Source organism: Dipodomys ordii, unplaced genomic scaffold (genome assembly GCF_000151885.1).
Source record: "Dipodomys ordii isolate 6190 unplaced genomic scaffold, Dord_2.0 Scaffold105, whole genome shotgun sequence".
NCBI lineage: Eukaryota > Metazoa > Chordata > Mammalia > Rodentia > Heteromyidae > Dipodomys > Dipodomys ordii.
Window position 1 is genome coordinate 3,447,821 of NW_012267321.1, and position 15,011 is coordinate 3,462,831.

At 55.9% G+C, this 15,011-nt stretch overlaps 2 protein-coding genes across 3 annotated transcripts; one reads left to right on the plus strand and one right to left on the minus strand.

Moving 5' to 3' along the window:
• Window positions 1-40: 40 nt before the first annotated feature.
• On the minus strand, window positions 41-3,409 carry Tfpt (TCF3 (E2A) fusion partner (in childhood Leukemia)). Its single transcript, XM_013027805.1, has 6 exons — window positions 3,040-3,409; window positions 2,450-2,708; window positions 1,509-1,579; window positions 700-769; window positions 408-626; window positions 41-189 (listed from the first exon to the last, which is right to left on the minus strand). The coding sequence occupies exons 1-6, from the start codon at window positions 3,060-3,062 to the stop codon at window positions 70-72; spliced, it is 762 nt and encodes a 253-aa protein (XP_012883259.1). The 5' UTR covers window positions 3,063-3,409; the 3' UTR covers window positions 41-69.
• Window positions 3,410-3,495: 86 nt separating this feature from the next.
• Prpf31 (pre-mRNA processing factor 31) lies at window positions 3,496-12,870 on the plus strand. 2 transcript variants are annotated; one of them, XM_013027785.1, is made up of 14 exons: window positions 3,496-3,552; window positions 4,153-4,337; window positions 4,434-4,494; window positions 5,415-5,498; window positions 6,171-6,268; window positions 7,041-7,147; window positions 7,361-7,530; window positions 8,045-8,202; window positions 8,872-8,961; window positions 10,363-10,490; window positions 10,608-10,680; window positions 11,167-11,295; window positions 11,372-11,470; window positions 12,514-12,870. In XM_013027785.1, exons 2-14 carry the CDS (start codon window positions 4,161-4,163, stop codon window positions 12,637-12,639), a joined length of 1,500 nt encoding a protein of 499 aa, XP_012883239.1. In that variant the 5' UTR covers window positions 3,496-3,552; window positions 4,153-4,160; the 3' UTR covers window positions 12,640-12,870. The 2 variants fall into 2 exon arrangements, with proteins under 2 accessions (XP_012883239.1, XP_012883240.1); XM_013027786.1 differs by lacking the exon at window positions 3,496-3,552 and adding an exon at window positions 3,590-3,775.
• Window positions 12,871-15,011: the final 2,141 nt, after the last annotated feature.

Below are 15,011 nucleotides of genomic sequence, written 5' to 3' on the forward strand. Positions count from 1 at the left end.
AGGAACAGTAGACACTGGCCAAGCGGCTGGAGGGGTGGGAGGGAGAGGAGGTCATTTATTGGAGTGGAGTTAGTCAAAGGGCGGGCTGGCCAGGGTGGGGTAGGGCAGCAGTTTGTCAGGACCCCGAGAAACCCAACTTGAATCCAGGGCCTCATCTGCTTCAAAGCCAAAGTCTTCCTCAACTTTAATCTGTAGAGATAAAGAACAAGGCAGGAGTGGGCCAGTGTAGTTCTCTGGGCCCAGACAACCCCCTGTACTCAGTCATTCCTGGCACTCCCTTTTCTCGCCCGTTTTCCCCTCTTCTATCTCCCAAGTTTCTCTCCCGGAGCTCTTGCCAACCTTCCCCACTCTGTCCCTGGCTTGTCCCCAGCCTCTCTCCTTCCTGCTCCGTCCCTGGCTCCTCCCACCTGCACAGGTGCCAGATCCGGGGTCAGCGCTGCTCCTGTTCGGCCTCCTTCCCGAGGTGGCCTCCGCCTCTTCCTCCCGCTAGACCCCTCGCCGGGGGGTGGGCTGCTGGCCTCTGGGGGTACAGGAGTCCTTTTGGGTGGGGATAGTCCCTCTCTCTCAGGAGGCTCGTTCTCGGCATTGCCTGGGGTAGGGGCATCTGTGCCCTGGCTGCCCTCATCCTGTGGGGGAGGAGAGGCAGGTGAAGATGGCTGTGGCTGGGGTTCCTCTGCCCACCTGGCGGTTGGCACTCACCTCCAGCACGATGGTGAACTGGCTGGCCCGGTAGTCATCGCCATAGGAGTCCAGGACCCGCATCAGGAACCTGCATGGCGGAGAGACCACCCATGGCTCAGCTAACCTTTACTGAGCAGGTCACAGAGCCGGGCGCCGGTGGCTCATGCCTGTCATCCCAGCTCCTCATCTGAGGACTATGGTTCAACACCAGCCCAGGTAGGATACTTCATAAGACTTAAATCTCCAATTTATCACCCTAAACCACCCATGAAGTCATGGTTCAACTGGTATGGTACCAGCCTTGAACAAAAAAGCTAGGTGATTGAGTTCAAGCTTTAGTACCAGCACACACACACAAACAAACAAAAGGATAAAGGTGCAACAAACAAACCAAAAAAAGGGGGCTGAGCTTTGGGGAAGTGACTGCAAGGGAGTATGGGAAAGCAAGCCAGCACAGGCACAGCTGGGTAGGTAGGAGACACCCAGGATGCTCAGAGAGGGCTCCAAGGAAGAGGGCAGGTCCACAGAGTCAAGCATGGGAGCTGCTGTGTGGGCTGGAGTGCCAAGCTCTGTGTCACAGGCCATCCCATCTCGCTGGGACACAGAGCACAACACAGCCTTCACCTGAGCCCTCACCTGCACAGTGAGCTCCAGGCTGGCTGGTGCGCAGTGCTAGTGTGGGAAAGGGCAGCTCAACCACACAGCAAATGGTGTCTGCCATCTCCAGTGCCATCCCGTGGCTAGTGAGACCGGGGTGGACAGGAGACAGTGGGAGGTGATGGACATGTGGGGGCAGAGGCCACGGGCCCACAAGGGGCACAGGTTACCTGCGCTCTTGCTGGAGCCTCCGAGTTATCCTCTGCACCTGATGGAGCCTGTTCAAGACACGCTCGTTCACCTGAGGGGAAATAGAAGAAACCAGGTTAGACCCAGTCCCTCAGGACCTGGGGAGCCATCCCAGGCCAGCTCCTCGCCTCCAGTCCCCATCCAACAGACTGACCTCTGCAGAATGCCTTGATCCCTGGAGCACACTCCTGGCTTAGGAGGCTTTCCATGTGCTGTATAGGCTAAAGAACACCAAAGACTGCTGGAAACCCCAAAGCTAGGAGGGAGCCTGGGCCAGGGCCCCACACAGACCACACCTTGATCTCACTTCTCACCTGTGAAATTGTCAGCTGGGAACGAGTTGCTGAGCCACCAGCTGGTGGTTCTTTTTAGCAACTTGAGGAAACATGATAAATTCTTCAGAGAGCCTTTCAAACATTCAGACCTGGACATGAGTGCTTCCCCCCACTTCCCAAAGCCTTTCAAGGGCTCCCCTGCTCTCCTTCATTCTCAAAAATCCCAAATACTTCTTGCTCTGGTGTCATGGCCTATTAAAGTCGTGGGCTGTGGCTCCTCTCGATCAAGGAGGTGTATTCAGTGACTTCTCCCAGCCCAGGGAATTCATTTGGGGACGGAAGCCAAAAACATGGCAATGAGAATGGATCCACGGGACATTTCAGAAACAGAGTGAGTGGCCTGAAGGCACCCGCGAGGATTTGCAGGTCTCAAGGCGCGGGGCCGCACGAGGCCCCGAAGGGCACCTGGGAGACACCAGGAGGCTGAGCTGGTGTCGCAGAAGCTGCTGGTGAAGGATGGATCCAGGTACCACACAAATGAATGAGCCCACGAAGGGTTCATGCGGCTAACCCAGGAACAGCGAGGAGGAGCAGGGCAGCCTGGGAAGGTTCGGAGGATCCCCACGATGGGACCCAGAATTGACTACCTGCTCGATCTCCCGGCAGCGCCGGCCCAGGGCCTGGTACTTCCTGCGGTTCAGCTCCCGCTGGCGGCGCCGCCGACCCCGGGCGGCCTCCTCCTCCTCGTCCCGTTCCCGGAGCCCCGGGCCGCCCAAACCGCCCGACACGAACTCCACTTCGGTCTCCAGCTCGCTCTCCAGGATGTGGCCGCCGAACAGCGGAGGCAGCGCCAGCTCCGAGCCCGGTGGTGCCGAGAACTCCTCGAAGCCCACGGCTGCCATGGTCCTGGAGGGCGGGGATGGGGCGATGTCAGGGACCCTATCCTGGCTCCCCAGCCCCTCCGTCCTGAAGGTCCGACCCCAGTCCTCTCCCTTAGACCCAGGGGTCAAGAGCCCCAGCTTCCTCGTTTCGCAGGTTTGGGGGTGATCACAAGCATTCTACCCCAGAATGCTCCGGCACAGACCCCAGGTACCCCGAAAAGGTATGAGAGCAGTCTCCCGAACTACAACCCCCATCAACCCTCAGAGGGCACGGGCGGACGGCTGCAAACTGCGGGCGCGTTTCCAGATTCGGGGTCCCCCCCACAACCCTTTCCTCCTGCAGGTCGGCTACTCACCCTTCCCTCTGCTCCAGCTCCATCTCCCCGGCTCCGGGCGACCCAAATCTCAGGACTTCAGCCTCCGACCTCCAGGAAGAGCCGTGCGCAAAACTACCCGTCCCGTCGGGCTGTTCGGCCCCGCGAGCCCGGCGCCTTCTGGGAGTTGTAGTTTCGTGTCCCCGGCTTCTTGCCGCACGTCCTCCTCCCCACGTCCACCCGCGTGTCGAGTCCTTGCTTCCCTGTCTGCTGCCGCACCCGGGCGTCTGTGTGGCCGCCGCCGTTCCTCTCAGGTCAGGACAGCCCCGCGCGTGGTGGGGCCCGTCTCCCGTGGACTGGAGCTCCAAGCGCACGGACCCCCCCCCCCCGCGGCGGACGCGAATAAAGTTGTTTCAACCGCGACCAGGAACGGCCCCAGGCTGTGACCAATCAGAAAGTAGCTCTGATGTCATCGCCACGCCGCCTACGTCATCAGAGCGCGCCGTCCCCGGGGGAAGTTTATTTCGTAGAAACCGTCGTGTGCGGAGGCCAGAAGTGAGTGTGAGGGCGCCGGAGAGGGTGCGGGGCGGGGGAGCTGGGCTGCGCGGTCTGGAGGACGGAGTGTGTGGGGACAAAGGGCTTTTGCAGCCTGTTTGCCCCAAGGCTTCTTATGTGGCTTCTATATCAGGAGCAACAAGCATCCCCTGCTCTCTTGGCTTGGCTGATGCCAGGAAGCAGGCTTAATGAAGCAGCTACTTAGCTGATCACACGTGCGTGTGTGTGTGCGGGGCCTGCGTCACCCAACAGCCCACCCCAGGCTGGGTCACATTAGTGGAGTATGAGGAGTAGATGGAGTTAGGGAAGAATGAAGTGAGGCGCCTCTAGCTGTAGGGAATAGGAGTGGAGGAGGGAAGATGCAGCCGTGGGGGAAGGCGTCTCCAACCAGGTGGCCATTGAAGGGGTCTGGTGTGTTACAGCCTGGGTAGGAACGGTGACACCCCAGTGAACAAGCAAAGCATCCTTCCTTGAGAAGCCTGCATGATTGCTGGGGTTCCTAAAGATGAACCAGAATCTTCCAGAGGAAGCATTCCTTTTGGTAATGAGAGATAGAGATGGAGTACAGTTTTAGGGAACAGTGGTCTCGCTCCCCCATAGGCCTCGGGATGTCTCTGGCAGATGAACTCTTGGCTGACCTCGAGGAGGCAGCAGAAGAGGAAGAAGGAGGAAGCTATGGCGAAGAAGAAGAGGAGCCTACCATCGAAGATGTACAAGAGGAGACACAGCTGGACCTTTCCGGGGATTCGGTGAAGAGCATCGCCAAGCTATGGGACAGCAAGATGGTAAGAGGGCATGGAGGTGTGAGTGCGCTCTGATGGGGAAACAGCTCTTGTCTCTCAAGGATCCCATGTTCTGACTCTGCTCTCCTTCTCTGATAGTTTGCGGAGATCATGGTGAAGATTGAGGAGTACATCAGCAAGCAAGCCAAAGCTTCAGAAGGTCCTCCCCTTTCTTCCCCCACACACTCATTCTTCTGCTAGCTTTTGTTCTTCGTGGCTTAGAAATTGAATGTTTTTCTCAGCCTTTTCCAGAGTCTTTGTCTTTTCCTCCATCCCATCCTATACCAGCACACACCTGTAGTCCTGGGACTTAGCACAAAGAGGTAGGAGGATTGAATGTTTGAGTCCAGTCTGGACTACACAGTATACGTACTTACACTTACATGTATATGCAAGTGGTACACTGCAAAGCTCTTAAGCCCTTATTCTGTCCTGAGCACTTATTAATTGTGCTTCCTCTTATCTTAAGGTTTCCCAAATTGCAGTTTTATACCTGTAAACCTGCTCAGCCTGTTATTTACTTAACATTTTCTTTAAACCAATGGATTTTTTAAAGAATTAAGTTTATGGATTGGACATCAAATTAAGCATATTACTACCATAAGTGGAAAACTAAGAAGCATTAAAGAAAAAACTGAGTCACATAATGTGAGAATCCAGAGGTGTGAAGAAGCCTCTGGGGCTGAAGCCAGGTCTTGTGGGAAGGTGGAAAAGCCTTGGGGAGGCCTACAGATGTCCCCCGAGTGACTCTTCTGGGCACTGAGGGTGCAGAACTTGCCCTTCGGGTGTATGGAAGCCTCAGACGTCAGTCAGTGGAGCTCAGGGTTATGGCGAGCCACAAGTCAAACCAGGGGTCAAATCCAGACCAGCCTAGAGTGCAGACTGGAGGGAGCATCAAGGAACAATCCAGGTCCAGGGGATGTTTGTAACCTTGTAAGCCCACTCCCACTACTGCACACTTCTGCTCCTCCTTCCTGCCCCCAGCCTCAACCCAGTCTCCCCACAGCTTTGTAATCTGGGAGGGGGTGGGCATTTAGGCAACACCCCCCCCCACCATCCATGCACTTTTTGTGTTCACAGTGATGGGACCAGTGGAGGCAGCCCCCGAGTACCGCGTCATTGTAGACGCCAACAACCTAACAGTGGAGATCGAGAATGAGCTCAGTGAGTACTGCAGATGGCAGCCCTGGCTGATGCTCCTTCCCTTTCCCCTTTCCCCATCCTCCAGGGGGATCAGGTAGGAGCCAGCTCCCTCTGTCCCCCCTTCCCAGCCCCAACCTCAGACGGGTCCCAAACCCCTGTATTAGCTGGAATCAGATTCAACCACTGGATCAGTGGCTTCATAGAAAGAAATACAATCTCTTCTCCCCTAATAGTTTGAGCAGCTCTGGCCTGGTTTGACCTCCTGTAAAGCCCAGGTTCTTTCTTCTTCTGCCATATGTTTTTGTGCTGCAGTGTGGCAAAGAAATACAATCTCTTCTCCCCTAAAAGTTTGAGCAACTCTGGCCTGGTTTGACCTCCTGTAAAGCCCAGGTTCTTTCTTCTTCTGCCATATGTTTTTGTGCTGCAGTGTGGCTGCTTCCCTCTAGCCATCACCTCCACATCCCCACCAGCAAAGGTGCAGAGCAGGGCGTAGTGCCTTTCCTTAGGACACAGGGTGGCACGTGTGTCATTCCCCCTTACAGCTTGTAGAGCTGACACATGTGGATGTGTGGATATTACAGGCAGCATGAGTGGACATTTATGCTGGTTTCCATGTGCCAAGAAGAGATTTTAGGGTCATTGAAAGTGGAACCCTGCTGTCTCCTCACCGGACACTTGTCCTTCCTATCTTAGATATCATCCATAAATTCATCCGGGATAAATACTCCAAGAGATTTCCCGAACTGGAGTCCTTGGTCCCTAATGCCCTGGATTACATCCGCACAGTCAAGGTAAGAGGAACAGGACAGAGCAGGAGGCGAGACTCACTTTCAGACCTTGATCCAGGAAGCCTCGAGGTCTGGAAAGGCTGGAGAGGTACAAAAGGAAGCTCAGCAAGGAAGGCTGGGACTTGGAGAGGCCGTGTCCCACTCCCCCACACTCATGCGCTCTGTCCTCTTTCTGGTCTCCTGAGACCAGCCTGACCTTTGCTTCCCAGCTGAACAGAAGCAGCTGGCATTGAATGGAGTTCTGGAGGCTGGCAGGGCAGCCTTGTGGAGAGGCAGCCAGCCCAGTTGTATAAGTGCAGACCCTAAGTGGGAACAAGCCAGAAAGGAGTAGGGGTGGGAGGAGGTGTTGAAATGGCCATGAAGGTGGGAGCACAGGAAAGGTAGGACTTTGAAGGTCTGGGGTCCTATGAAGAGGGACAGGAGCTATGAAAGCAGGGAGAGCAGGAGCCCAGCCCCCGCCCCCGCCCCCTCCCAGTGTCCCATAGGAGATAGGGATGGGGAAGAAGAAATGGCTGTCACCAGATCTGTGGGCCTGAGGGCTTGTCCAGGGCATCAGGCCTGGCTTGCTTGGGTTCCACTTCTGGGTGGGCAGGCAGAACAGCCAGTCTCGAGGCCCTGGGCAGGGGCGTTCTGGGCACTGCTAGGAGGCAGGAGAGGCCCCTGGTGCAGGGGTCTCAGCTTTCCCAGTGTCAAAAGGAGACCTGAGCATGTGCTGGAAGAGGAGAGCTTCTAGCAACTTCCAAGTTCTCATGACTCCCACCCCCTCTTCCCCCAGGAACTGGGGAACAGCCTAGATAAGTGCAAGAACAACGAGAACCTGCAGCAGATCCTCACCAATGCCACCATCATGGTCGTCAGCGTCACCGCATCCACCACCCAGGGGTATGTGTACCACAGGCGAGCACCGCCAGCCAGCCCACATCAGAGAGAGTAAAACAAGGCCCTACCTGGGCCGGCTGGCATGGTGCTGGCTGATAGTTAAGATGCCCAACAGCCCTTGCTCCCAGGCCTTGGGACTGACAGAAACCGAGGTGGCCCTGAGAGCTGCCCATGCACAAAATCCCCTCAGCAGGGCTGGGGTCTGTCCCCTTGCAGGCAGCAGCTGTCGGAGGAGGAGTTGGAGCGGCTGGAGGAGGCCTGTGACATGGCGCTAGAGCTGAACGCCTCCAAGCACCGCATCTATGAGTACGTGGAGTCCCGGATGTCCTTCATCGCACCCAACCTCTCCATCATCATTGGCGCATCCACAGCTGCCAAGATCATGGGTGAGGCCTGGGTCCCCACCTCCACAGGGTGCTGACCCAGGGGTGACAGGGAAATGGAGCCTTGTGATCACATCGAGCTCATCCAGATAAATCCAGAACATTCTTCCCCATCTGGGAGTCCTCAACCTAGTCTCTGCAATACCCTCGGGGCACACGCAGTTCTGCAGGCTCAGATTCTGGGGCTCAGAGGGGGATACCTGTTGTTGTTTTCTCTCCCTGACTCCCATAAACTCACCAGTAGCCCAGAGCTGTTTGGTGAAAATGTTTCCATTCAGAGGTGGCGCAGACCACCAGTGGGGCTTGGCCAGGCTTTGGGGACAGTTTCCCGGAAGTGGGCCACTTCTTTGCTGTGCATCCTCAGACGAGTTGCTCCCTTCCTTGAGCCTTTGCTGACCCCTACCCGGTGAAGTGAGAGGCACCAACCCTCCATCAGGGCTGCCTTGGGGACCCAGCCATAAGGTCAGAGCCCCAAACCCAGGCCCTGTGCTGCCTTTGACCTCACCTCACACCACAGGTGTGGCTGGCGGCCTGACCAACCTGTCCAAGATGCCTGCCTGCAACATCATGCTGCTGGGGGCCCAGCGCAAGACGCTGTCCGGCTTCTCCTCCACCTCCGTGCTGCCCCACACCGGCTACATCTACCACAGCGACATCGTGCAGTCCCTGCCCCCGGTGAGCCCAAAGGCGTGGGCCTGGAGCAAGCCACATTGCCGTGGGCAGCGCCATGCCTCAACCTCTGAATTGGGGGAACAGCATCTGCGTCTCTGGGCACACCAGAAGTGCTTACAACGCAGGCCTCACACACAGCAAGTGATGCAAGGCCCTCTCCAGAGTTCAGGGACCCCGTAAACCTAAGGAGTTGGAGAAAACACCCACGAAGCGAGGGGACACTGTGGGGCCCAGAGAAGGGCATCCTTTCCTGTGGGGCCAGGGCCCGCTGCTCTCCTGGGAGGTGGCATGGGACCATCGAGAAACTTATCCAAGCCTTGCTGTCGGGCTCGTGTGACCCCAGCTTCAAAGCCAGGCTTCCCTGCAGGGCAGGGAACCACCTTAAAACCACCTGGCTGGCCCAAGCCTATAGACCAAGGAGCAAGCTTCCTGGGCAGGGTTCTTTATTGTCCATTGCTGCTACTGGTTATATTGCTTTATTATTATTAATTAATTGGGTCTTACGTTTTACATGCCCCATCTTGGTTTTTACCATTACGAGGGCGGCCTGGCTTAAGTGACACAGAACACGAATCCAGTTAAGCACAGACAGGTCTTTTCATAGTGGTGGCGGTATATTTTCTTCTGTTCTGATTTTCCTCACTGACCCTGCCCCCTTTTCCCTTGCTCCAGGATCTCCGGCGGAAAGCAGCCCGGCTGGTGGCTGCCAAGTGCACGCTGGCAGCCCGTGTGGACAGCTTCCACGAGAGCACAGAAGGGAAGGTGAGGGCAGCTGGATGCCCGTCCCTGGGCTCGGCCATTAGGGAGAGACCTGCTGAGGCCAGGCCCATGTCTGGGGCCTGGAGGCCGTCAGGGAAAGACCCATCACAGGTACCCTGTGAGGCCAAGGACTCTCACTGTGATCTATTAGTTTCCTAGGGATGCTGTGACCAATCAGTATAAACTGTGGCTTAAAACTCAGACTCTGGAGCCAGGTGCAGGTGGCTCACGCCTGTAATCCTAGCTACTCAGGAGGCTGAGATCTGAGGATTGCAGTTCAAAGTCCGTGAGACTTTTATCTCCAATAAACCACCAGAAAACCAGAAGTGGTGTGGTGGCTCAATTGGTAGAACACTAGCCTTGAGCTGAAGAGCTGAGGGGACAGCACCCAGGCCCAGAGTTCAAGCCCTATGAACAGAAAACAAAAAACAAAAAAAAAACCCTCATACTCAGGGGCTGGGACTGTGTTATAGTGCTTGCCTAGCATGCATGAAACCCTGAATTTGATTCCTCAGTATCACATCAACAGAAAAAGCCTGGCGCTGTCAAGTGGTAGAGTAGTAGCCTTGAGCAAAAGAAGCTCAGGGACAACGCCCAGGCCCTGACTTCAAGCCCCAGGATTGGCAAAACAAAACAAACAAAAACCAACTCAGGCTTAGTATCTTAGCATCCTGGAGGTGAGAAGTTCAGGAGTCACCTGGGCTATGCCCCTCTGGATCCTCCCAGAGGATCCATCCATCCAGCTTCCCTGCCCACCAGACTCCCTGGCTGGAGGCCCCATCCTCTGTGGCAGAGCCAGCCTTGCAGCACCCTCCTCCCTCGGACCCTGCTTGTGTCTGCACAGCTCCTCTGACCGTGTGTTAAGGCCCCGCGGGTGATGCTGAGCCCTGTTAACCCAGGGTACTCCCCATCTCCCATCCTTGCATGGGCAAGACCCAGGTGTAGAGGTCCTGGAGATTGGGATATGAGACACCGGGGCACCTGGGAAAGGAACTGGGTGCAGTGATGAATGCAAAGCCCTGAGGCCAGCACAGAGCCCAGGAGGGAGCAGAGGCCCTGGTGGGACCAGGAGCAGGTGATACCCACAGCCTTACATGCCCGCAGGAATATGGGCGGGGGGTGGGAGGGGGGAGCTGTGGTGAAGAGAGGGGTGTGGGTGCCGTGTTGTCAGCCAGTGCTGTGGGGAGCCAACGCTGGGGGAGGTACACAGGGATGCTGCCCGGCACAGTTATATTTGTGGGGCCAGGGAGGCTGAGCCCAAGGTTTGAGTGGAGGGCGTGCAGTCCTGCACAGGGCAGACGACCTTGAGAACCACAGGCCCCAGAGGGCCCTGTGCTCAGTGGACGGCATGCGTGGACCAGCTGACGGGCCACGGCCCGTCCCTAACAGCACCTCCCATCCCAGGTGGGCTACGAGCTGAAGGATGAGATCGAGCGCAAGTTTGACAAGTGGCAGGAGCCACCGCCTGTAAAGCAGGTGAAGCCCCTGCCCGCACCTCTTGATGGGCAGCGCAAGAAGCGGGGCGGTCGCAGGTGAGCGGCTCGGGGGCAGGGGAGAGGGGGGGATTGCGGGGCTGTCACAGGTGAATGGCTGGCGCGGGGGAGGGAAAGGGCTGTCCACCTCCTTGCTGACCCTGCCCCTTGTCCCAGGTACCGCAAGATGAAGGAGCGGCTGGGGCTGACTGAGATCCGGAAGCAGGCCAACCGCATGAGCTTCGGGGAGGTCAGACCCCTCCCCACCGCTGTTCTTCCTCACCCTGTCCTTTGGCATTCCCTCTCGGCCTGTGCGCCGGCCTCCCTTCCCTTACCCCCGCTCAGCCCCTAGTGATCTCACTTTGCACCCACTGCCTTCCTGCTCCACCCTGCCACTCCAGGCTTCCTGCTCAGGGCCACACTAGGCCCTCCAGACATCCTAGGCTGGTCTCGCCTTCACCCAAGGCAGCCTGGGGTTAGCCAACTTCTTGAGGTGCCCTCCTGTACCCCAGATCGCCCATCCTGCTCAAATGCCCTCAGCAGCAAACCTGTCCCCTGACCCAGGTCTCTGCATGCTAGCTAATATGCACAAAGAGAGATGGCCTTCACGCAGCTCCGGGAGGAGTGCTAGGACCCCAGGGGTATCCAGACAGGGTCCCCAGGACCACCATTGTTCAGTGGGGCTTCTGTAAGGTTGAGGCACTGGCTGAGCATGCTCCCTCCTCCGCCCCACCAGATCGAGGAAGACGCCTACCAGGAGGACCTAGGCTTCAGCTTAGGCCATCTGGGTAAGTCAGGAAGCGGCCGTGTGCGGCAGACACAGGTGAATGAAGCCACCAAAGCCAGGATCTCCAAGACTCTGCAGGTACGGGGGAGCCAATGGAGCTGGGGTGGAGGGGCCGTGGCTCTGAACCCGGGTCCCAGCCTGTCCTCCCCCACAGCGGACCCTGCAGAAGCAGAGCGTGGTGTACGGTGGGAAGTCCACCATCCGGGACCGCTCCTCAGGGACTGCCTCCAGCGTGGCCTTCACCCCGCTCCAGGTACACCCCACGCCTACAGGAGCCAGACCAGCCGTGAGCGTGCCATCCTGGCCCAGCTTAGTCCCCTGTGTCCCTAAAGGCAGGCGTGTAGGGAGTCCCAGGTGACATTGATACAGCCCAGGACAGGCATGCAGAGGCTGGCTGTGGCAGGGCATGAGCTGTGCTGAGCACTGGCTTTGGAGTCATGCCTAGGGTCCTGTCCAAATGGCCAGCGACTGCCTGAGCAGGGACTCTTCTCAGAGTCTCTGGTCCCTACCTTCAAAATAGCCAGAGCAGCCGGGCACTGGTGGCTCACACCTGTAATCCTAGCTATTCAGGAGGCTGAGATCTTGAGGATCGCGGTTCAAAGCCAACCCGAGCAGGAAAGTCCATGAGACTCTTATCTCCAATAAACCACTAGAAAACCAGAAGTGGCATTGTGGCTCAAGCAGTAGAGCGCTCACCGTGAGCTGAAGAGCTGAGGGATAGCGCCAAAGCCCAGAGTTCAAGCCCCACAAACGACAAAAAAAAAAAAAAAAATAGCCAGAGCTGTTGGGGTGCACACCTAACCCATTAGAGCTCCCCAGGGTCAGGTAACTTGAGTGTCACATCGGAGTCCAAGTTGCTTCCTGGCAGTGAGGGACAGTGTGGGCCGGCAGTCTACTCCCTTGTGCCTCAGTTTACTGCCAGGTTAAGCAAGTGGGTTCCGCCGTCCTGTGATGAACCTTCTCACTCGTCAGCAATGGCTCCTGAGACCCGGCTGAGTTCCCAGCTCTGTCTCAAACTCTGGGGGCAAAGCCACAGACAGCAGCCAGGCCTGGGCTGCAGAGGGCATGGCGGGCAGGGGCAGGAGGCCTGTGGTATGTGAGAAGGTGTGTCGGGGGATCAGGAGAGAAGGGAGCTGTGGGTGGAGAGATTTCTGGGTTGGAGCAGTCATGGCGAGAATTACTGCCTTGAAAACTGTGGCCCGCAGCCATAGTCTGCTGGGACTTGTGCTGCAACTCTGGGCCAGCTGCTGTCCTCTGTCACTCAGTTCCTTTGCTTTGCCCCTTTCCCCTGTCTAGGGTCTGGAAATAGTGAACCCCCAAGCAGCTGAGAAGAAAGTGGCTGAGGCCAACCAGAAATATTTCTCCAGCATGGCCGAATTCCTCAAGGTCAAGGGAGAGAAGAGTGGTATCATGTCTACCTGAGGTGTTCACCTGAGGTGATGCGCCTCTGGGCCGGATGACGCTGCAGGAGCATGGTTGCCGGTCCTCATGCAGGAGTGGAGACGGCCCTGAGCCCAGGCCAGGACGTCCATGGAGTGTGCTGAGGCGCCCCTGCCCATCTCCCCACTGGGACATAGCAGGTCTTCATTACGCCTGTCTGTTTTGTTATACTGGGAGAAGAAATCCCTTTTTCTAGGAAGAGTATGATTAAAAACTGAGTATCAGTATTTGTCCTCAGGAGTGAACGTTTGTGAAGCACCTGAAGGTGTCAGAGCCTTGAGCCTCTGGCCCAGATGGTGTGTCCCCAGAACAGCTGGTGTACCCCATTCCCTGCCTGGCTCCCAGGAACAGAAAGATGAGCCCACCATCTCCAAGCCCTGGAGAGCATCAGTTATCTTGATGGCTAGGCAGTTTCACCAGAGAAAGCTCCAGATCATTCTGGTCTGTGAGGCCACACGCAGGCCTTCCCAGTCCAGGCATCCACACCCACCCTGTGAGGCACCCAGGAGACCTGGAAGGAATGCATGGAAATCACCTAGCACCAGACTCAGGCAAGCCCAAGAGCTGAGTCCTGATATTTTTAACCTGTGTTGGTTGAGAGCACCTGCTACAAATTCTTGTACCCCACTTTGTCTTGGGAACTGGGGCTCAGACAGGCTGAGGAGGAAGGCACTGCTGATGAGGGAGAAGTGTAGGCCAGCCCCTAGATGTGCCATGATTCTAGCGGCCCCATTCCCTCTGCTGAATGTGCTGGACTTCATGTGGTCCTAAAAAGGGAACTCTGTCACCTGGCCTGCAAAGTCTGGGCTTGTCCAAGATCTTTGATTTCTCTGTTTTGTCTTTGATATCTCACACATTTTTTTTTTCTTTTTGCAAGTCCTGGGGCTTGAACTCAGGGCATGGGCACTGTTCCTGATTTTCTGCTAGTGCTCTACCACTTGAACCACAGTGCCACTTCCAGCTTTTTCTGCTTATGTGATACTGAGGAATTGAACCCAGTACTTCATACGTGCTAGGCAAGCACTCTACCAGTAAGCCACATTCCCAGCCCAGATCTCACAACTTCTCTTTCTCTCTCTGGACTGACCATTGCCTGTCAACACCTATTGTTACAGTCTGGTCCCTGATGAGTCTCTCGGGTGGCTTTTTATCTACCAGGCTGTTCGTTATCCCTGGTTTCCTTCCTGATCTGACTATATTACATCTGCATGTGGCAAGTGTGTATGTATGGTATGAAAATTTAATACGCTTCATATTTAACCTGGAGGCTTGTTAAAGCATGATTACTAGCAGCGCTGGTAGTTCATACTGCAATCATAGCTACTTAGGAAACTGAGATCTGAGGGTCACAATTTGAAGACAGCAGGAAAGTCTGTGACTCATTTCCAATTAACCACCAAAAAGCCAGGGTGGAGCGCTGTGGCTTAAGTGGTAGAGTGCTACCCTTGAGCAAAAAGAAAGCCCAGGGAGAGTTCAAGCCCCAGTACCAGCACAACAAAAAAACAATTATGATTATCGGGTCCAGAGTTTTATTTTCTTACTAAGGTTTCTTAGAAGTTAGTAATTAAGGTTTCTTACTAACATTTCTTAGAAATGTTCATTTCAAACAAGTTCACAGACATGTTTATGCCTCACATTGAGCCTTGCAAGCGCTCTACCACTGAGCTACCTTTCCAGCCCCACACTGAACCTTTTTGAGAACCAGTGTTCTAAAAAAGCTGCATTGTGTGTGATGCTAGGAATCAACTGGGGGGAGGGGGGATCTGATGTCTGCTTTAGTGTTCAGCCTAGGTATCTTGTTTTGTAGTTTCCCAGGTTATTCTAATATGCTGTCAAGCCTGAAATCAGATGCTGCCTTCTCCGGGCCCCAACTGTAAAGTGTGGGCCATCAGCATGATCTTGGAGCTTGTTAGAAAAACATAATTTGGGATATCCTGAACCAGAATCTGGGGTTCATCAAGTCCCGGGGGGGGGGCGGGGAGGCCTTAGCTGTTCAGGGTACACGGTGACATCCAGCCTCCACACCTGAACAGCAAAGCTCTAGGTTAGTAACAAACCAAAAAAGAATGGGAGCCACCAGGGAGGTTCGGAAACACACAAACCCCAGGCCTCTGCCCTCAGGTCTCTAGTTCTGGGAATAGATGTGTTTGTAAGCGTGCCTTCTTTGGTCTTGTGATTCTGATGAGGCACCAAAAGGTTCCCTTCAAGTTCAGACGCTCAGCTTCACATCAGCCTTGAGCTCATCTTACTTTCCTCCACCGAGAGGAAGAGGGGCAGAGCCTGCCCCCGGCCAGGGCTTCCTAGTGCGTAAAGGCGCAGTGCCCCGCAAGCTGCCCACCACTGGTCACCATTTG